The sequence below is a fragment of the Mizuhopecten yessoensis genome, unplaced genomic scaffold (genome assembly GCF_002113885.1).
Source record: "Mizuhopecten yessoensis strain PY_sf001 unplaced genomic scaffold, ASM211388v2 scaffold10921, whole genome shotgun sequence".
NCBI lineage: Eukaryota > Metazoa > Mollusca > Bivalvia > Pectinida > Pectinidae > Mizuhopecten > Mizuhopecten yessoensis.
In genome coordinates this window covers 2,315,701-2,338,087 of record NW_018408788.1, presented here as the reverse complement: position 1 = coordinate 2,338,087, position 22,387 = coordinate 2,315,701, and the positions used below count along the sequence as shown (strand labels likewise).

Sequence of the window (22,387 nt, the reverse complement as noted above, 5' to 3'; positions counted from 1 at the left end):
AAGGCTGTCTAGAAAAAGCCAAGATCATATTATAAAGGTCTGCATCTTATTTTCATGATTTTAAAGGGGCTGGTCGGGGAAAAAATTACAAAATAAATGGGTCTAAATGCGTTCACTGGCCTTCCAAAAGTTATACAGGTACCACGACAATATGATGGTCGAGTTCTGCTTGCAATGTCCAGTTTTGACCACTGAAATCTCGGGGAAGCCCCGCGTAAATTTAGCACAGATCTATTTATATATGTCACATGGTTGTTTCGAAAGTGAGGCAGTGAAGATAACAACAATAGCACGCCATCATGTGCCATGTCGGACTCAACTAGCGGACAAGACAACAATACTATACGTAAATATTTGTTTTCAAAGGTCATGTATGATGCAAGTGTAGTATTCCTACCTATATGTTGTTGTTATATATAACGGTATTGATAGTTTGTGCCTGTCATGACTTTTGCATGCATCTTTTTCTTTCACCGCGATGTTTACATTTGGCCTTGTTGATGACGTGCGTGCGGTAAAATTACATCAATGATCTAGGTCAATTGAGAGTTTTAGACTGTCAGGTGACGATTTAGGATTTCTTTAATATAATTGTAATGTTTACTCTTAGGGAGTTAATTTCAGCAAAATTTGTATCGGTACATTTCATAAGAAGGTATTTTAAACATGTGTATGCCATTTTAGCAAATATGACATTTTTTCCCCGACCAGCCCCTTTAAGGAAATAAAATTTGGCTTTCACCTGAAGCTTTACTATTTGTATCGACCTCATAACACAACTTACCACTTCTCGTCGAAGCTGAATGAAAAACTGCTTCCTTTTAAAGGAAATCTTTACTATTTTTGCCCTGAAAAAAATTGATGCAGTGATTACAACTCAAATCAGACATATGTATACATGCTATTTGCTAGCTAGAATAGAGGCTTTTCTTTCCTAAATATTTGTGAAATATATAGGTTAAATTTTTCAAGATTATTTTGTGCATCATACTAGCAGCCATTCTTTTTATCTGTAACTTGCTCATCAAAATATCCTTTGTATCTAATACATATGACAATGCATTTCAGATGAAAGCGTCCTAGTGATTTTTATAGTTATAAAAAGAAGAAATACATCTATCAAAGTTCAACCATGGATAACAGGATATTTAAGTTGGTCAACGTCATGATCTGATGTCTAAGGAATAGAGACTGATTTCTGTAAAGTGCCTGGACTAGCAAGATTCGACTCTGTGCCCAAGGATGGCCTAGGAGAGGACACGGGGCTGTCACACAAGAATTATCCTTTTTCACAAAATTGTACACCAAACAGTAGCCATAAACCCAACTCACATACTGACCCCCGTAGACCCTCAAACCAGACATGCACACCCTCACGCATACAAATACATATCTGCTACAAAGGACACCTACAAATATTCATTCTTCCCACACACAATAACACAATGGAATCCCCTTCCCATAGCAGCAGTACAATGCACAACACTAGAGGACTTCAAGGCACACTTACCCTATGCAGCACTTGAAGCCCTCATCGCATGCTAAAAACATACATCAGCTTTTATCTTTTATCTATACCTTGCACAAAAACTTCAACTTTGATGGAGCCCCCGTAAAGTAATGAAGAAGAAGGAATCTTGCACCCAGGGTTCGCTCTAAGAGACAAAACCTGAATACATGGATGCCCTTAACTCGCTCACCCCTACATGCCTAAACTGGACTTGCCCAGTGTTTGGTTTGGTTAGGCTCAGATGTGATTTTAGGGGTGAATGGGTTAATGTTAAAGGTTCTACAGTTACTTATGACTTACCATGGGAATGTGTTGATTTTGACGTTGTTCTGGAACACGACCAATCCTATAGACGTGACACCAAGCTGTATGTCTACGTTACTCTGATCCTGTAACCAAAGACAAGGATTACAAAATATCGCACAAATCATGTTACAGAAGAACCTCTATATAATGCCACTCATTTCATTTGCCATATCACTAATTTCAATATCAACAATTTTACTATCACTTATTGCCATATTACTAATTGCCATATAACTCATTTTCATATCCCTTATTGCCATATCAGTTATTGCCATATTACTAATTGCCATATCACTAATTTTACTATCACTCTTTGCCACATCACTTATTGCCATACCCCTTATTGCAATATCACTAATTGCCATATCAGGTATTGCCATACCCCTTATTGCCATATCACTAATTTCCATATCACTAATTTTACTATCACTCTTTGCCACATCACTTATTGCTGATATCTATCAAGGTCCCTTGTTCCTTTTTTTTTTTACAAATTCCATTCCTTTGATATACTGTCAAACCCCTTTAAAATGCCAAAGTTCAATGAGCAAAAGGTGGCAGTATACCATTACAGGACAACACCACATTGATAATGTTAATACACGGTTATAGTTTACCACCATTAAATCTCACTACAACACTCAACAAATTTCTCTTAATCACATAAATATATCTGATTAAAATATAAATTATGAAAATAATATAAATCAAGCATATCAATACAGGACAACAGCATATTACCTAATCATACCTTTAAACATTTCACTTTATTAAGACGCATATTTCATCAAAAATAGTAAGATTTTAATGTTTGGTTGTGTTTTCAACCTTTAGTATTGTAAAAATAGTCACACATATACTTAATATCTATCAAAGGCTGATATATAGACATGAAATGTAGACTACATATAAATCATACTGATTTCATCATAAAACATTTTCATGCTCAAATTCTGTATCCTTGCTCAAGTTAAATTCCCATATAAGGTGATAAAGCAACTTTTTGTAAATAATTGGCAAGACAGGTATTTTAAATTTCACATTATTTTCACATTTTGATAATTGGCCAGCCCTGAAGGTCGAAAAAATTATTCTCTTTTTTTACAGGGCTTGAGGGCAGAATTTCGGAAAATGAGAAAAAAAATGATTTGAGCACATAATCAGAATTTGACCATGAGAAGGGTTTTAAGAATGGCCCTTAATATGGGGCTAGGTCTGTTACGTTTACTATATACTGCTATGGACCTTAATATGGGGCTAGGTCTGTTAAGTTTACTATATACTGCTATGGACCTTACTATGGGGCTAAGTCTGTTAAGTTTATTATATACTGATATGGACCTTACTATGGGGCGAGGTCTGTTAAGTTTACTATATACTGCTATGGACCTTACTATGGAGCTAGGTCTGTTAAGTTATATACTGATATGGACCTTACTATGGGGCTCGGTCTGTTAAGGTTATTATATACTGCTATGGACCTTACTATGGGGCTAGGGCTGTTAAGTTTATTATATACTGCTATGGACCTTATTATGGGGCTAGTTCTGTCAAGTTTACTATATACTGCTATGGACCTTACTATGGGGCTAGGGCTGTTAAGTTTATTATATACTGCTATGGACCTTACTATGGGGCTAGTTCTGTTAAGTTTACTATATACTGCTATGGACCTTACTATGGGGCTAGGGCTGTTAAGTTTATTATATACTGCTATGGACCTTACTATGGTGCGAGGTCCCTTAAGTTTACTATATACTGCTATGGACCTTACTATGGGGCTAGGTCTGTTAAGTTTACTATATACTGCTATGGACCTTATTATGGGGCTAGTTCTGTCAAGTTTACTATATACTGCTATGGACCTTACTATGGGGCTAGGTCTGTTAAGTTTACTATATACTGCTATGGACCTTACTATGGGGCTAAGTCTGTTAAGTTTACTATATACTGCTATGGACCTTAATATGGGGCGAGGTCTGTTAAGTTTACTAATGACACTGCTATGGACCTTACTATGGGGCTAGGTCTGTTAAGTTTATTATATACTGCTATGGACCTTACTATGGTGCGAGGTCTGTTAAGTTAACTATATACTGCTATGGACCTTACTATGGGGCTAGTTCTGTTAAGTTTACTATATACTGCTATGGACCTTACTATGGGGCTAGGTCTGTTAAGTTTACTATATACTGCTATGGACCTTACTATGCGGCTAGGTCTGTTAAGTTTACTATATACTGGTATGGACCTTACTATGGCGCTAGGTCTGTTAAGTTTACTGTATATACTGCTATGGACCTTAATATGGGGCTAGGTCTGTTAAGTTTACTATATACTGCTATGGACCTTACTATGCGGCTAGATCTGGTAAGTTTACTATATACTGGTATGGACCTTACTATGGCGCTGGGTCTGTTAAGTTTACTGTATATACTGCTTTGGACCTTATTATGGGGCTAGGTCTGTTAAGTTTACTATAGTGCTATGGACCTTACTATGGGGCGAGGTCTGTTAAGTTTACTATATACTGCTATGGACCCATACTTTTCCCCATACTGCAGTACTATCACCTTCCATTGCAGTGCGATTCTCCTTTTTTATGGTCCATTTACAGAGATTACCATGTGTTTTATCAGACATAGTTATTACTTAAAGATCCCTGTCCCACCGACTCTGGTTTTTCCTAAATGGAGTAACCTCCCCTTAACCTCCTTTTGTAAATCAATTGGGCCAGAACACTTCCGTCAATAAGGTAGCTCATCCGATTAGAGCAATAGTTTAGAAGTGTGAATCTTAGCGTTCATATCTGAGTCTAGCCCCGACTGTCTTGTTTACACTCAGAACACTGTTGTTAATTATATTTGGTAAATTTCACCTCTATCATTTCTCATTATCGGGTAATGTCGGAAAAAACAGTTTCAAATATATAGTTACAGTTTTTGGCAGTGGTACAGGGATCCTAAACATGTTTCACTTTCCAAACAGACATCTTATAATGCAAACTTGAATTTACGTGAACCAATTAAAAATGAAACATTTATTGAAAATGTTACTGTGAGATAATACCTGTACATTCAAGTATATATGTATGCATTGTGCATGCTTATATTTTCCTATAACCTGCATTTCTTGTCAGGGTAGGAATATCAAATTAATTTCAAAAATAGTTGAACAATCATATTAGGTTATATATTTGTAGGTTATTTCAGGATGCTGTGTAGCTATATATAGCACAGTGATTAGTCCTATACAGCAACCCAATGTTACAACATACACACAACCTTTGAAATGCAAATGTGGGCATTTTCTGTAACATATAATTTTTCTTCATATTACTGTATTTTGTGACCATATTTTACACATACAAAAAGTTAAGAATTTTTTCACATAGTAATTGATCATGGCAAGGAAGATTTCTTTAAATACAGCAAATAATTTAGGTACAGAAGGTGTTTTTTTACATAAAGCAATTAATTGAGGCAGAAAAGAATTTTGTTTTGTCATTTTCAGAATTTAATCATCCAATGGCAGATGAATTGTCACTCGGTTTTACATTTGATTGGTGACTATTGCTGCTACATGAAATTGTCCACATCATAGCACTGAACATCCAGCTATCCACACGCTACCTTAGGACACAGAACACAATGACTGTAACAGTTAGTAACATGTATAACAATGACAGTCACCAGCTGTAGGTCAGATGCCTTTTTAGGGGTCCGATTTTGTCACACTTTTTTTTTCTTTTTAAATAAAAGTTTACAATTCAAACATCAATAATAATAAGCATGCAGTTTTGTTGCCATTAAAGATAGAACATTTTAACATCAACAAAACTTCACTGAAAAAAATACTCCAGGCAAGTAACAGTTTCTGAAATAACAAGTTTTTGAGGTTTAATATTTCTCCGAAAAATATTTGGAGAGATACTTTTAAAATAACTGATGTGACAAAACACAGATTTTCAAAAGATAGAGGACAGACGCTTAATTAATATTGCTAAGTTTTCCTACGTATTCATGTATACCCTAGCTATGCAGTATTAGTGTGTTAGATGTTAGCGGCTTAGTGTCAAATGATACTGACTATATTGAACGCGGTTTCCTGCTCTATTTCACCCGTCATCATGGACATAGACTGCAAGAAAACGAAAACATGAATTATCTCCCTTTACATAAATAATATTCTATATTCCTGAGGCAAAAGACATTTTTCGTTTTGTTTTGAATAGAAAAGCTCTATTAAACCTCTGTTTATTTATCAAAATTAAAAAATTGTTTATTTTTTAGAATGATCTTAAAGTGATCCATAAATAATTTCTAAAAATGTTATACTTCATGACTGAGAAATATGCCTCACCTAAAAACAAAACAAACATCACAATTGATATGAAGATAAATGAGAAGAAAAAAAGATGAAGAAGAAAGTTAATAATAAATAATATTTTCCATCATATTTCAACAAGAGTTTTAGGTAGAGAACCGTCACCAATAATCTACATCTAACCAATAAAGCCGAAATGTCTCCACCAAAGCAGGAATAAAAGTGAGAGAAATCTGGAGCAAGGGAGATAATTCAGTTTTTTTACTAGTCCACTAATGCACACCACATAGAAACTGATAAAAGTAGGATGTGCTACCTCATCAGAAGGAGAGAGTATAACACAGGAATTATTTAAAATCTCTTCTCATCCTTCTCTCAAAACAGTTTTTATCAGGATTAGAAAATCCATCCAACCTAATTTTACAAACCATGAACCATCCAGTGCAGCTGTTCATATTAGAACCAAACAAGGAAAAGAAAAATGTCCATCTTGTTTTTACTAAAACCTTTTTTTCCCTTATACTTTTATTGGTGCAATTATAATGTATTACAATGTACTGTGTGGAGTATTTGCATAATCTTTAGATCTTGTATGGAGTAACATTGTCTGATCACTGTTCAGAAATCATTAACTCAATTTTGCAGTTTCCATCTTTATTTCACGTAGCCTAGTTCTAAAACAGCTGCATAAAAAAAATCAAAAGTCAATATGAATCTCGTATTTATTTTTCAATTGTTAAATAAAGCAACTTGAAAAAGAAATAGCTGAAGACAATAGGAACAAAGTGCAAAGTCAAAAACAGGGGAAAATAAGAAAAATAAAGCATAACACAATAGCTTAGACATTTCTGTTGATGGTTATAAATTGTAAAGAAAGTTAAATTTTTAACACCATTTCCAAAACATCAAATTTACACATATTTTGCAAAATATCAAAGAAAAATGTTTTCGTTAAGATATTTAAACATAAATGCTTCCTTCATAATCAGCCAAAATTTACAACACAAACAAGGTTAACATGCATTTATTCTTTATATTTGAGTAAAATGTGGACATAATAGTTCACCAAAAGAAAAGGCTTAAACTCATTCACCCCTGAAGACACATTTGAACTCTTCCAATTGAAAGGTTGGAATAATTCATTATGAAATTTCAGGGGTGAATGAGTTAAAACATGAAATAATTTTGTTATCCTGTAAAATAACATCTGGCCAAAAAACGACAACTTGTGTTAAAATCACCATAGAAAATTATGACACATCTTCTCAGATTCCCTTCTGAAGCTCACAGGTAGTAATATTTTTTGGTTTTATTATTCGTCCTACCAGCTTTTAAACAGCGATATTTCCCAAATATATACATATAATGACATTCACGTTTTTTGAAAAATATGTACCACTCATTTATCAATTTATCTTCAAATTTCAAAATTGCTTGATTACATATTATTGATTATACACACCAGACTTCAGAGTTATTTTGGCTTATGTCATCTATCTGCAGTTCCAGATATTTTTCATTATTCCTCTTTTAATTTCTGATTATCAACACTGACAGTACTTTTAATGTTAACAAANCCCCCCCTCCCTCTTATATTGATATATTCAATGAAGTTACTATTTTTGTTCCTTGAGAAACCTTGGAAGACTTCCTGCAATACCCAGGCTATTCCTAATACTGGAGGCCGTACCATAAGTCATCTACATGAAATGTGTGGCCCCTAGTCCTGTGTTTAAGAAACTCCAAAGATGTATGCTGATATTTCTTTTATTGCTCACTATTTCCACAGATGGTTCACAAGCTCACACACTGAGAACACAAGCAAGGGGAGGGGGAGACGAGCGGTGTGGTGCGACAGTTGATAACTTACCCGAGCGTTGTGGAGATCCACTCCGTACATCTCCAGACGTTTGGCCTTGTCTAGGTAGTTGTACTCTGCATCAGCTGGAGTCTGGCCCCTAAAGGGAGACAATTTGTGTCATTAAATAGGATACTAAGTCAGAAGTGGAAGGATCTCTAAAGGGAGACAATTAGTGCTATAACAGCTGACAATAACAAATATTCTTAATTGGCCTGGTTGTATAACCACTAATGGGAGATAATTTATGTCATTAAATATGATAGTAATCAATATGGGGTTCAGATAGCCAAAGGGAGTCAACTCATTAGCATATTTATGAGGACAGCATCAGTCAAAGATGATCTGAAATGTTAAGAAAGTCAATGCTGCACATTCACTTGGATTCAAACCCATAAGTGACACAAAAGTAAAAAGTACAAACAAATTTAAATTCTCTATCAATTAAGAGGAATCTTAAAGAGAAAAGGACTACAAATTTGCTATACAGTTAAAGCTAGATATTTCATCAATAATCAATGTTACTTTAATTCAACCATCATATTTTTTAAGACGGCTTTTACCAGTTTCCCCCTCGTTTAATGACACCTCCTGTGTTACCTGTGCTGTTTGTGTAGTTCTGACACTTGTTTCTCAAACTCTTCCGTCTGTGTAGGCAGAAATTGGTATTCTGTGAGGTAGTTGTCCCGATGTTCTTCTGGATTATAATCACCAAGCTCAGCTAAACAAACAAAACCCACACCCATTATAACGTGCTTTTCTACCTAAAATAGTTAGAAAAATATTGTGAAATTTTCACAAAATCAACAAAACATGAACATTTTTTATTTTCATAAAACACAATAATACACAACTATCAGAATATTCGAATCTCAGAAATGTTCAATTGTCAAGAGGTAAAGCTGAAATTTTGCACCAACTGCACCCCCAAAAATTTGTGAGATACTGTTTATTGTTTTTTTTATGTTATTTACGTCTCCATAATAACTATGGTTATATGCTGTTCATGTGGATATTTTTGTGGGGTTTTTTTCCATCATAAAATACCACTTTCACATCATGACAAGATATATGTCCAAGGATGTAAGCGTCGGTTAAACCACAGGTACCCTAAGCAACATGTACCTACCGGTACAGGAGAAATTCCATGTTATTGTAACAGTGGTTATTACTTTTTAAATAGCTCCGCTAGGAGTCAAACCCAGGACCACTGGTTTACTAGTCTTACGCTCTACAAAATGAGCTAAAGAGAAATGATCCCTGGCCAGGTCGGTAGGAATCGCTAGTATTTTACCAAGGTGACATACTCCCCCTCCAGGAAAGAATGTGCCCCAAGTTTTCCAGGGGACTTATAGCGTTCCTTTGCAAGTAAAGATAGTATTTTGTCAATATTTTAGCAGAGGTTATTATTCCAATGCCTCCACCAAGAGTCGAACCCGAACCTCTTGTTTATTAGTCCTACGCTCTACTGAATGGGCTAAAGGGAAATTCTCCCTAGCCAGGTCGAGAGAAAGTGGCTAGTGTTTTACCATGGTGACATTGTGTATCTTTATATACTTTATTTATCCTTCCATGAATGTGTTAACATGACTTTTAAAACTGAATACAAGGTCATATACTAATGTCATGCCACGAAAATTATCCCTGTACGATACTCACATTGCACTGCGTAGCTAGCCAGCAGGGCGGCAGTACTGGGGGGACACACTAGCCTCCCTTCTAAAATATCTCGCTTCACTTGGAGGAAAAAATGATACCTGTCGAGTAAACAAATAACAAAATAATGAATCATATATCGATAATCAAATGTCCTTCACTACACGCATGGTTTTTTGTCGACAACTCAACTATTGTTAAAACTTCAATGCTACTTTATGAATAATGGAGGTATTTCAAAATTCATGTTTGAACTTGTTAAAAACTCTTTAATTTTTTTTACACTGTTGATTTCTCAATAAAAAAAAAGAAAAGAAAAGAAAGATAGAAACAACTTATATAAATTTTTCTGAAGAAATTGTAATACTGTATCAAGGCATTACAAAATTTTAATCTGAGTCGAAATTCTGTATCAAGGCATTACAAAATTTTAATCTGAGTGGAAATTCTGTATCAAGGCACAACAAAATTTTCATCCGAGTGGAAATTCTGTATCAAGGCATTACAAAATTTTAATCAGAGTGGAACGATACAATTTAAGGTGTGGTCAAATTATATTTTCTTCAACCAAAATGATTACTTGTGATAGGACACACCATGGGGTGGTTTCATTTACTTATTAGGTCATTATATCTGTCTTCTTTTTATCAATCCACTCCCATCCCCAGCCCTGCTTCTGAATGAAATTAGTTAAGCATATTAGGCCCAAACTTAAAACTTAAAGTGTTCCCCAACTAAGCAAGTTATCTGTGTAACTAGAAATTTTCATTTTACAGAAATAATGCATTTCTGACAAGGGAATCGCAAAACAACCATTTTATCTTTGCTTAACCATTAGCCTTAAAATGTTAACATGCTGAAATGACGCCATTCTAAAAAGTCCTGACACAACATATTTTGCTGTGTGACAAATGCAATGATGCTTGGTAGCCGGGGGAAAATACCTCCTTTGTACATTTGTATAAGATTTGTAGATTTCACACACAAATTGACGGGACACTAATGAAAAAGAGGGAGTATCATCCAACTTGTGATGAGGATTATGACAGTACAAGGTCAGAAGGTGGAATTTCATTTTACTCAATATCAGGGCTGCACAATCACAACAACATTTTACATGATATATTTATCTGAACATATGGCAAATCTTGCTACATATCAGAGGTCTTCATACAGAATTATTCACAAATTCAAGTTAATATTTCTACCTAGAACTGTTATCTGGAGACTCACATTAAACCCATTCTATAGTGGTTCCCCAACAAGTTGTGGTTGGTTTTCAAAAGCAATAAGCCCTGTACCCATGGCAACACTTTCAAATCCCTATATGTATGTCAACCTTTTCTGATCCTAGTAACTATGGTAACCTTTTCTAATCTTGGTACCCTATAAGTAGCCCTTATCTCCCAGCACCTGTGGTTACCCTTTCTAATCCCAGTACCCATGGTTACAGCCTTCTCTAATCCTAGAACTCAAGACAACCCTTTCTCAACCAAGTACACATTTTGCAATAGCCAAGAACCCATGTTATTTTCTGTATGGAAATGAAATATTTATCCCCAGTCTCCCGATAGTCGACTAATATATAACCATCTGGCACCTAGATGTGACTGGTTCAGCTTGTGAAACGAAGATAGTAATTCAATAATTACTCATTATTGAAAATTGAATGCGTCGGCTCATCATGAATATTTCAAAGCATAATTACTGGATATCTGTTTTAATCGTTGGGCTGTAATTCGTAGTGAATCATGGTCGTGTTTTATCGGTGTCTATAATGTGGCTATATAGTCTGTCCCTACGTGATAATTCAAATGTAACATTTTGAACTAAAATCTCTGTTTTATAAAAAAAAAAAAAAATGATCCGAGTAAATATCTTCCTGATTGGATAATCTATGTGCTGAGAATTCCCAAATGAAATCTTTTAATCTGATGTCACTGCGTTAAAATATCCACAATGGATAGGGGGGGCATACAAATATTAATTGATTAAAAAATATTTGATGTTCTCCTTCAATGAGTTCATGGAAAACATGGATGAAATGTTAAAATCAGAGTGTAACTGTGCTCCTGATCAGAGTTTGAATTTGAAGTAAAAATTTCACCCTCATCTCCTTAATTCTAACGAGTCAAATTACGACAACCAAAAATAGTTCATGCTTTGCCAGCAGTATTCAAGCTCATTCACTTATCATTTAAATGATAATCCTTCGAAATGGAAGCTATTTCACTTTTGTCAGTGAAATATGGCATGTTTTTGCCTAAAGGAGTTTGGATAGATGATGACAGAAATAGAACATTTTCTCTGAACACTTTCATAGTTTTTGCCTTTTTCATATTGATGCATCATGAAATCGTAGAAGGTGAGTCATCAGGAAAGTGCTCATTTTCCTGGCATGTCGGTATCCAATTCTGATTACAAATCTTCATGTCTTAACAGAATTAGTCTAGGGATAATAGATTTTCGTATCATCAAACAAGTTTGTGGCCTTTATTACCTGGCGAAGACAACATCATTTCAGTCACAGCTCAATTCATCACACACAAGGTTTTATACAGGTGAGAGGGCACTGTTTCCTTATTGATGACAGAAATCACAGAGAAGTACAATTTGTCCATGCTGAATCTTATTTGTTTACCACAAACTCTAGGGTTATTTCCCTTTTGAATTTTATCTATATTTTCAACACAACAAAAGCATATCTCCCAAAAGTTGTGCAATCCAACACCCCCCTCCCCGCCCTTAACCCTTAACCCTTTCACCACTGTAGACCATAATGGACTCTTTCAAATTAATGCATGGTGGAGTTCACTCAAGTTACATAGGGGTGAAAGGGTTAATAAGCTTGTGGAAAATCAGTCATTTTATTAATTTAACCTAGCCTACGAAACCATTGAAAAATCAGAATTTATCTGCATTATAGCAGCATCAATCATGTGTCAATTATATGCTTACTTTCAAATGAAGCATGTATCGTCCCATGTATGGCAAACTTTGATGCAAATCAAATGCAATGTAACAGAGTTCATTATATTTCCAATGTCTTGACTAGGAGTCGAACCGGGACCTCTGGTTTACTAGTCCTACCCTCTACCGAATAAGCTAAAGAGAAATTCTCCCTAGGCGTGATGGTAGGAAGTCAAAGCTAGTATTCTACCATGGTGACAGATATAAAGATTTCCTACAGAAACCAAATGTGGAATGGACAGACAGACGGACAAACGGACTGATGGATAGAGACCAATAGTGAAGTACCACTGGGGGACTAACTTTTTATATTGATTAAATAGTGAAGTTATGTTTAAATGAACAGGAACCCATCTTTAGAATTGCTGGAACAAACCTGTGTAGTTTTCTATATCAACATCAGTGTGTATGGTGGGCTACCATGAACAAATTACCTTGTATATTCCTCGGACAGCTTGCTAGGATCTGATACATAAAATTTTACACGGAAAAAAAACTGGAACGGAGGACCTGAAACGAGAAGAAAAAACAACAAAACATTAAATGATTGATTACTTCCTGCTTCGGCAAGTGATTGGTGGATTTGAAAAGTCTTACAGCTTCACAATGTTAAGTTCGCATGAAGTTTCTGGATAAATAGACTTACAAGTCCGGACTGCTTTTCCATAGTCTCCAGTAATTATTTCATATGAAAAAGCGTTATGTTAAGCATGATTTTTATTCCTTATATAGGATTTTTTCAGCAGCAGTAGCGATGGTTATTTCAAACAGTATTATATCTGTGCAAACAAAGGTTGCCGATCCTAAAAATCATGAAGATATGTTAATTAATTTTCGGTCATCTATTTTATATTCAAACACGAATACTATTAGTCAACAACAAGAGTTGTGACGGTCACCTATTTCACTAAAACATCAGATAAATAACAGAGTACAAAATACTCCTTTGTTTAAAAATTTATAAAACACAATATACAAATCAAATTTTTAAATTCTTTCATACATCCACAGTATAGCCTCTATATAATACTCCGTTTCAATTTTCAACCTGCTTTAACTGCTGACACCTTCAAGCTTAATAGATGGATTTGATGAAATCAAACTTGTCGTTTTCATACTGGCTATTATGTCAGCCTGTTTGTCATTATCAAAATGGTTGCATTGCTTTATAGAATTTACAACAACACTTTGGAATTTGTGTTATGAATTTGTCATTTTTCCTAGTGAGCGAAAAATGCTACTGTGAATGTTTCCACTGATGCTTTTGTTGTTAAATTCCACCAATTATTATTTATTTAGAGCATTCTTTTTGCATACCGTCACCGACCAATCAAGTAGACATTTTTTTAGTGAAAATGTCACAGCCATTCCTAGCTACATCCTATACTAAAAACTCAGTACAAATTAAGCCAGCTGATATGCGATGTTTTTTTACAATTTTTATATGAATACTGTGAATCTCTCTTCCTTTTTTCCCTATTTATCTGGAACAGAAAATTGAAAATTTTTTTTTTTCAATTCTTATCAAACACACAAGAAAAAGATTTTGCTCTGTATGTTAAAATTAGAATCATTTGAATGCCAACTAAAAATCTAAATTTTTATTTTAATACTGTCTACATAAATAACCTTTGTTAATTCATTTTTGCCCTTCTTAGATTTAAATCACCAAATTTCCAATGAGTTTTAAGAAAAATAAATTTGAGGACAAAATTGTCAAAATGTGACAGATATGTTCAGGTGTCTTTTAGCTTTATAAATCTATGTTGAACGGGTCACAATTGAAGTTCTCGCAAAGTGCTCCGACACCAACGAGTCCTACTGAACTTATCATTATAATCGTAATTACTAAGCGACAAAAAATGACGGGTTTCTGATTGAAGCACTTACAGGTTATCCAATCACATTATACAGCACAATGAGCATAGCTAGGGTTTGTGTAGTTCAGGACATTTTGTACCGAGATGTAGCTATGCACTTCGGAGGTACCTGATGACATTATGAATCTTGAAACAAGATACTGTTATTGTCCATAGTAACAGGAATATTGATGTCTCCCCCGATTTGAAATGTTATACAACAGGATATACCAGCATCGTCTACTCACAATCTGTCTTTCACTGACAAACAGAACTGTCAAAGTCAGAAGCTGTCAGAAGAGTTTTTTCAAGACAGACATTGTTTGTAACTTGAATTTCTATTTTTAGTAACATATCATGTGACCTTTGACCAACTGACCTGAACTTCCGGCTCAACTGGTTTGTCTGTTTTTAATTAAATGTAACATTTTCGGGTGTAAATCCTGGCGGACCTGCAAATGTTTATGCAGGCCTTGCAAGGCTTTGTCAAGGCTCGCCTGAAGGCAGCATCAGATTCCTAGGTCCAAAATGTGATATGACCTATTTTCAAAATTCATTAAATACCAATATAGGAATTAACTGACCTATGAATCAAAACAGGTCAGATTTTCATGCTAGATAGAGTGAAGGAGAAATTCGGTGAAGAAAGTGGGATGAGAATTTTTTTTCTCTATACTTCCACAGAAGCATGTGTTACACAACTTGTAACAAATGTATGTTGGAATCGGTCCAAATGTGTTAAGATGTACACCATAGCCCTTCCTTAGTATCTACAAGTTAGGAGACCTCTCTAACATCACTATATCCATCAAGAAATGTTTAGCTCTATATTTCAGTTTTCTTGATGCAGTAAATTTATTTTGGTGTAAGAAATTTAACACAATATAAAAATGGCTGCAGATTGCATGATTACATCTGATATCTGTCTGTATAAATGGTTGTGTTTTTTTTGTTTTTTCCTAGCCTAGAAATACGACTGTAGGGAAATTCAAAAAATTTACTAGAATTTTCAGTTTCAATCTATGGGGCAGAATAACAATCCATGAAACATTCATTACTGTAACCTATACTCAAACTGAGAAAAGTGTTTGAATTAAATTTCTGTGATACCGTTCAGTGACACGCCACTTCCTTTTTGGCTAGAGAATGTCAGCATACCTATAACCGATAGACATTATACTCTAAACCTTTTATCCTAGTAAGGCCCAAATCCATTCCACGTAGCGGTTTTATAGTGAACTCGTGTCTCCCAAATCACTAAAACCTAGTCCTAAATTTGGAGTTGCAGACAAGAGTTTAGTGACAATCAATAGTGTGGTTTCATAAATTCCATGCTTGCTTTTCAAACTGATTTTGCTCTGGTGATCCGTTTCCTTTACATTGAGTGCTGGTGCTTTATATTCACTTTGTCAATGTGAACCATGAAATATTTTAAACTTCTTGGAAATCATGATGGAAGGTAAATTACATATTACAAAATGAAATGATAAAATATAATTTTGAAAAAAGTTATACTCTCTTTAAAAAGCATTAAAGAACAATTAACTTCCTGTTATTTAATTACATTTATTTAATTACATTTATTTTTTTAAAACAAACTACCTACGCAAATCAAACATTCATGAACAATAATGAGTAAAAATACTGTTTACAAGGAAACTTGCACGAAGTCAAATATTTGCCCTTTTTTGATAAAATCCATGTTCTCCCTGGGTTAATTTCGTCCTTCACATGTTATAACAATATATTGCATGTTGTGTATTGAAATTTGCTGTCATGATAAATTCTCTTTCATTGGAGAGGGCGGAAAAGGCGAAAAATTAATCGGTGGGGCCTAAATAAAAATATTGTACGTATCTGATTTATTATTTTTTATTTTATCTACGATCGCTATTTCCGGAATCCGAAACATTCCGGATTTTGGTTCCTTTTTAGTTTTACCTAGTCCTAATGTCATTAAAACGCTTAATGCGGGATCGTACTGCTAACAAACACCTGACTGACTAGCACTAATATAAACCGCTGTCATAAAAATGGCGGACGTGTAGATTGAAGTGATGAATATGATGGTAAACATTTATTCTCCAGCGTCACCTACGATGATAACAAAGGTTTTAAAGGGTTTGACATGGTTGTTGTGGAAATACTTCGGTGTAACATAGTATGTAACTTTCCAATGAACGGCTTTGTGCCCTACGCAAACATAAAAATATCGGCAGACCGAGGCGCACATGTCGTCTGCAGGTGAGGCCGAATTGAACATTGACATTTATACGTTTTGAGCCGATTGATTTCTTCAAACTATTTATCGATGATTTAATCATAAACTAGACCGTAAGACCGTAGCTAAGATATATCTATATGCCGACTGTGACAGTAAATATATTGAATGACGACCTGAAACCTGTAGCAAATCGCATGCAATTCTTGATGAAATACCTGACCTTTTTAACTGAGAGTCTCCGTGTAAATGTACAGCGTCTTATGTCATAAATGAAGTTTATAATCTCTGTTAGCATTTGTCAATCACATTTGCTGATAAAAATAATTTTAAAATGATCTTTCTGGTGCTTAAATCCGATTGATTAAAAGTTTCACATTTTCTTACCTTTATTACCACCTGTACAGGTAAATACTGAAGCAACTTTAGAATTGAAAACGTTAATATAAACTAGAGACAATAACGAACAATTTTCTTATAACTTTAATTCACATATATAACAAATATTTTTCAAGTTATGCACATTTGAAAAATCAAGTGAATTAATTTATATTTCAATATTTAATTCAGCAGTGGTGTCCCTTTACATAGAAATCAATGTAGCAGCCTAAGGGTTATTACCCGGCCTCCTCTGCCCCAGCCGGGTATCTGACGACGCAATATATAAAAAAAAAAAACTCTCGTCGTCAGAAAGTTACGTTATCGCAGCTACTGACTGACGTACTCCAACATCGTTAGAGGTTTTACACGGCGAGATTTTTTGACATGATAATTTAACAGGCGCCGTGTAACCTCTAACTGCCCATAGCTGATTTTCCCGATGCTGACGATCAAATTTTCAATGTTCGGATTTTTAAAAAGTATAGTGTGTTTACTTACATTTAAATGTTCAACAGGGTCCAATAAATATTCCTTTCTATAAATCCATAATTAGATAAGAAGAATTTCGTGTCAAATACACAAATAATGAGATTTTCATCTTTTGAAGTGAAACAGACAATATTTGCCATGATTTTCCAGTTAATACAAAAATGGTTACATGTGATGTTCTACAGGCAAAATACAAACAAACTCAATTGTATTTTGTTCTGTTTGAAATTCTCCCTGCTATTTTGTATCAACTCAGGAAACCATGTTGTAGTTCTAAGTGCTACGACATGGACATGTATTTTGAGTGCTATATTCTGTAATATACTATATATTTGTGTCTCTGGTATACATATGAGATCTTTATTATATGAACCGTGAGTAGTCATTATTGTCATGAACTGTTATTACCAATTAAGTGAGTTTTTCAAACCGATTTTGTTCCGCCCGGATTACGGGCGGATCTGCATCAAAGAATTAGTGCTTCGGAAATGAGGGTTATAGACGGCAAAATCATATCCGACAGAAAACGGCCGGCCAGCAGCCCCTTATGTTATAGGAGAAGTACATTGGTATCTTTATGATTTCATATTAGTCATTCCAAGTTACTTATATGGTTCTTGTTGTAGTGGCTGTTGACATTGATTCACAAAGTGAATTAAACAAAATTTATTGAATTTTAAAAATGATTGTTTTATATTTGTTCAAATAAAATAAAATATTTTTCCTACCTACCGACCCATGCACTGGTAGGGTGGGTCGGTCAATACCAAACAAGAAATATTTTAAGGATGGCCTGGTGAAAATTTTCCCGGTATACAGTAAGTAACAAGGTACTGTAAATTACAGTTCATACCATCATAAACAACATTTTCCAGAACAATTACCATGTTCCGATGATTGCATCTACTTTAAATACAATTTGCCTATTGATTTCTTAAATGAAATTTCACAATTTCCTCAGGAAATTAACACCTTTGACTACTGCAATTATCTGTAGCACAAGTAAGACAGAAATCAAATAAGTCCAATGTGTACTAGGTAGCGAAGCCACGCATTGTTCACCAATTTTCTTATTTAATTTTCAACTTGCTCGGGAATTTTGAAAATGGTTTCTATGACAGCGCCGGCAAATCTCGACAATAAGATTGGTTCTCATTTGGCGGTGATACAAGAGATTGCAATTATGACAAACCAACGGGTTTATAATCAGATCCGACTTTCTTGAATGTAAGCCAAAAATTCACTTTTACATGTGGTTCACTTTCTCTTCAAATTATACTTTTCTTTTTCAAATTTCCTTTATACAAAATTACTTTGCTATCTTCAATTAAAATCTGCAGTCTTGCATTTTAGAAGAGAAGGGGATATCAGAAGGAAGGTATATAAATAGACTTAAGTGGATCTAATGCGCAGGAACACAGGTACAGAACAATTTCTTTTAGTTCCCTGGTCCTCCTAAAGTCATGAATTTTGTTTTATTCACAGGAGTGACTGATAATTTTTTTTACTTAATGTCACAAGCTAAATGATTCAGGGGAGATAATTTGCCTAAAAGGGGAGGTAACTAACTACCCAATACATCCAAAGTACTCACCTCGACATTGCTTCTTAATTGTTTTCAGTGGATCCAGCCACCTCTGAAAATACAAAGATAAGATAATATTTTTAACATTGACAGTGATCATCAATTAAAATGAATTTACAGACAAAAACCATCAACAATTGAACAATTAACCATTCACCATTTTGTAACAGCTTCTTTGGGGAAGATTCAAAAGTAACTAAATATTGTATATTATTAATTTTTCATATTATTCCCGACAAGTGATTGGCCAAAAGTGCATCACATGTCCATCGATAAAAATCGATATTGAGCGTGTGATTTTTGTAGAAGGACTGGGTGTTTCTAAAAAAAGAATTATGACGTGTCTCTAAAAGAAACGCACCGTCCCACTTTCGTAGCTTTTTAGTTACGTTTTTTTTCTCAGATTGCTTACATAAGTATTTTGAAAATAATAAAACGATTGCAGCCTTTAACTTTGCTGGATTTATTAACCCAAGAAAAGATATATTGTCCTCGGACTGGGTCCTCGGTCAATATATCTTTTCTTGGGTTAATCAAATCAGGTATCCACCTCAGCTAAAGGCTATAATTGAATACTGATATTTTACAAAGCAGTTCAGCCTCATCACCTTAAGCATCGTCACCTTAAAAAGCTATAGAATATTTGCCTGTTTACAAAGCAAACCCAAAGGCAAAATGGACAGTATTTTCAATTCCTCAAATAAAATATTAACATGTTAATGATCATACTTTCCAAGTGTTTATTTCAAATTTCACAGTGGAAATGTTACGCATGTAAACTGTGTAAGTATTTGTCATCATAAATTTGTCTTAACCTTGTGGCAAAAAGAGATAAACATTTTCCAGTTTTTAAAGCAGTATGACAAAATTGGCATATCTTGAAATTGATTTGTGCTTTTTCCATAGTTATCAATTTGCAAAGTTTCAAATTTTAGCTAATGTGTTCTGAGGTTTATGAAGATTAATACAAAATGTGTGCGGGACTTCTAAATTTTCTACGTGTTTGACAGTACACCTGACTGATGAGGCGACAAAATCATGTGACCGAGTAAGATGCTGACTCTGCAAGAATAACACGAATAATCAATACACATAGCTCTACAGCAATGGAGATACTACAATTCTGTGAATTTGGCCATTCTACTCGTAATCTGACACAATCCTCAACTCCTCGTCACAATTACCTAGTTACCCTTCATGCCAATTAACATAAGGAGTAACTATATATATATAGCTAGTTCACATTAAGTCAAAGTTGCATTAACAATCACTGGTTTGCATAAACAGTCAATGGTTCAAATTAACATTTCAAATAATGAATTGTTGGTTCAAATAAACAGTAAATGGTTATAATGACTGGTTCACATAATCATTCAATGGTTCAAATAAATAATCGCTGGTTCATGTAAACAGTCCATGGTTATAATCGCTGGTTCATGTAAACATGGTTATAATGACTGGTTCATGTAAACAGTCCATGGTTATAATCGCTGGTTCATGTAAACAGTCCATGGTTATAATCGCTGGTTCATGTAAACAGTCTATGGTTATAATGACTGGTTAACAAAAACAATTAACGGTTCAAATTAAGAATTGTTGTTTCAAATAAACAGTCAATGGTGACATGAAGAGTCACTGGTTCATAAAAAGTTATTTGTTCACATAAAGAATCGCTGGTTCATATAAACATCAAAGATTCCTGTGAACAGTTTGTAGTTCACGCATAAAGTCACTGGTTCATGTAAACAATCTCTTGTTCACATTATCAGTGGTCTAAAATATACAGTCAATAAATAAGTGTTCAAACTTATTGATAAGAAAATCACTATGAAAAATACTGCAGACTTGGAAATCACTTACTCTATAGACCGGATTGTCTACAGAGTTATATCCTATGATGTATAGAATTCAATGATATGCAACAGTAACGAAAAAAAAAATCTCTGTAAAATTACTTGTAATTGAACACCAAATACATAAAAAAAAAAATCTTTGTCAAGGTTAAGTCTATCAAAATTTCAGTAAAAAAATGTAAGTCTCATACTCATATTGTCCATGGTGTATAAATCCTAAACTCTAAGACTTGTAAATTCAAGTTAACTCCCCATGAGGGGTATCTCAAGATACAACAAATTTCCTGCATGTGTAATCGTATGCCAACGGCAACGAAACATGCCAGCGCCTGATTCAACATAGTAGATTTGTGAAATCACCCTCAGCGACCCCATTTAGTTTCAATCCTTTTATGACTACAGTTAAAGTCAAGATATCTGTCTAGATAAAAATGTCTACAAGGAAATGCTATGTTTTTAGCGCTATCTAGCTGAGGTATAGGAAGATGTGTAGTAAGATAGTGTAGCTCTCCCCCAAACAGTATCGTACAGACTCCGGCCCAACACCTTCTCCCCCAAACAGTATCGTAAAGACTCCGGCCCAACACCTTCCCCCCCAAAAATTAGCGTACAGACTCCGGCCCAACTCGTTCTCCCCCAAACAGTATCGGACAGACTCCGGCCCAACACCTTCGCCCCCAAACAGTATCGTACAGGCTCCGGCCCAACACCTTCCCCCCCAAAAATTAGCGTACAGACTCCGGCCCAACCCCTTCCCCCCCAAACAGTATCGTACAGACTCCGTCCCAACACCTTCTCCCCCAAATAGTATCGTACAGACTCCGGACCAACACCTTCTCCCCCAAAGAGTATCGTACAGACTCCGGCCCATCACCTTCTCCCCCAAACAGTATCAAACAGACTCCGGCCCAACACCTCCTCCCCCAAACAGTATCGTACAGGCTCCGGCCCAACCCCCTCTCCCCCAAACAGTATCGGACAGACTCCGGCCCAACACCTTCCCCCCCAAACAGTATCGTACAGACCCCGGCCCAACACCTTCCCCCCCAAAAATTAGCGTACAGACTCCGGCCCAACCCCTTCCCCCCCAAACAGTATCGTACAGACTCCGGACCAACACCTTCTCCCCCAAAGAGTATCGTACAGACTCCGGCCAAACACCTTCTCCCCCAAACAGGATCGTACAGACTCCGGCCCAACACCTTCTCCCCCAAACAGTATCGTACAGACTCTGGCCCAACACCTTGGTTTATTTAATCAACGAAATGCTGTTTGAAAAACCATAACCCTACACCAACTTAAACAAGTGGAAAACTTGGCAGAATGTGATGTCATAAACCTGGTTACTACTGACATTTGTAAGCCTCAATTTT

At 35.2% G+C, this 22,387-nt stretch overlaps 1 protein-coding gene across 10 annotated transcripts in view; it reads right to left on the bottom strand.

Moving 5' to 3' along the window:
• LOC110463738 (tyrosine-protein phosphatase non-receptor type 4-like) overlaps positions 1–22,387 on the bottom strand; it is a 191,050-nt gene that overhangs the window by 102,576 nt on the left and 66,087 nt on the right. For 9 of the 10 annotated variants that reach the window (XM_021518570.1, XM_021518566.1, XM_021518568.1 and 6 more), the window contains 8 exons: positions 19,171–19,213; positions 13,061–13,136; positions 9,660–9,757; positions 8,601–8,721; positions 8,013–8,100; positions 5,906–5,956; positions 1,811–1,899; positions 785–848 (listed from right to left, as the gene is read on the bottom strand). In XM_021518570.1, the coding sequence (XP_021374245.1) occupies positions 785–848; positions 1,811–1,899; positions 5,906–5,956; positions 8,013–8,100; positions 8,601–8,721; positions 9,660–9,757; positions 13,061–13,136; positions 19,171–19,213 (630 nt within the window). The remainder of the gene's footprint in view (positions 1–784; positions 849–1,810; positions 1,900–5,905; positions 5,957–8,012; positions 8,101–8,600; positions 8,722–9,659; positions 9,758–13,060; positions 13,137–19,170; positions 19,214–22,387) is intronic. The other variant, XM_021518571.1, reaches the window with a different exon arrangement.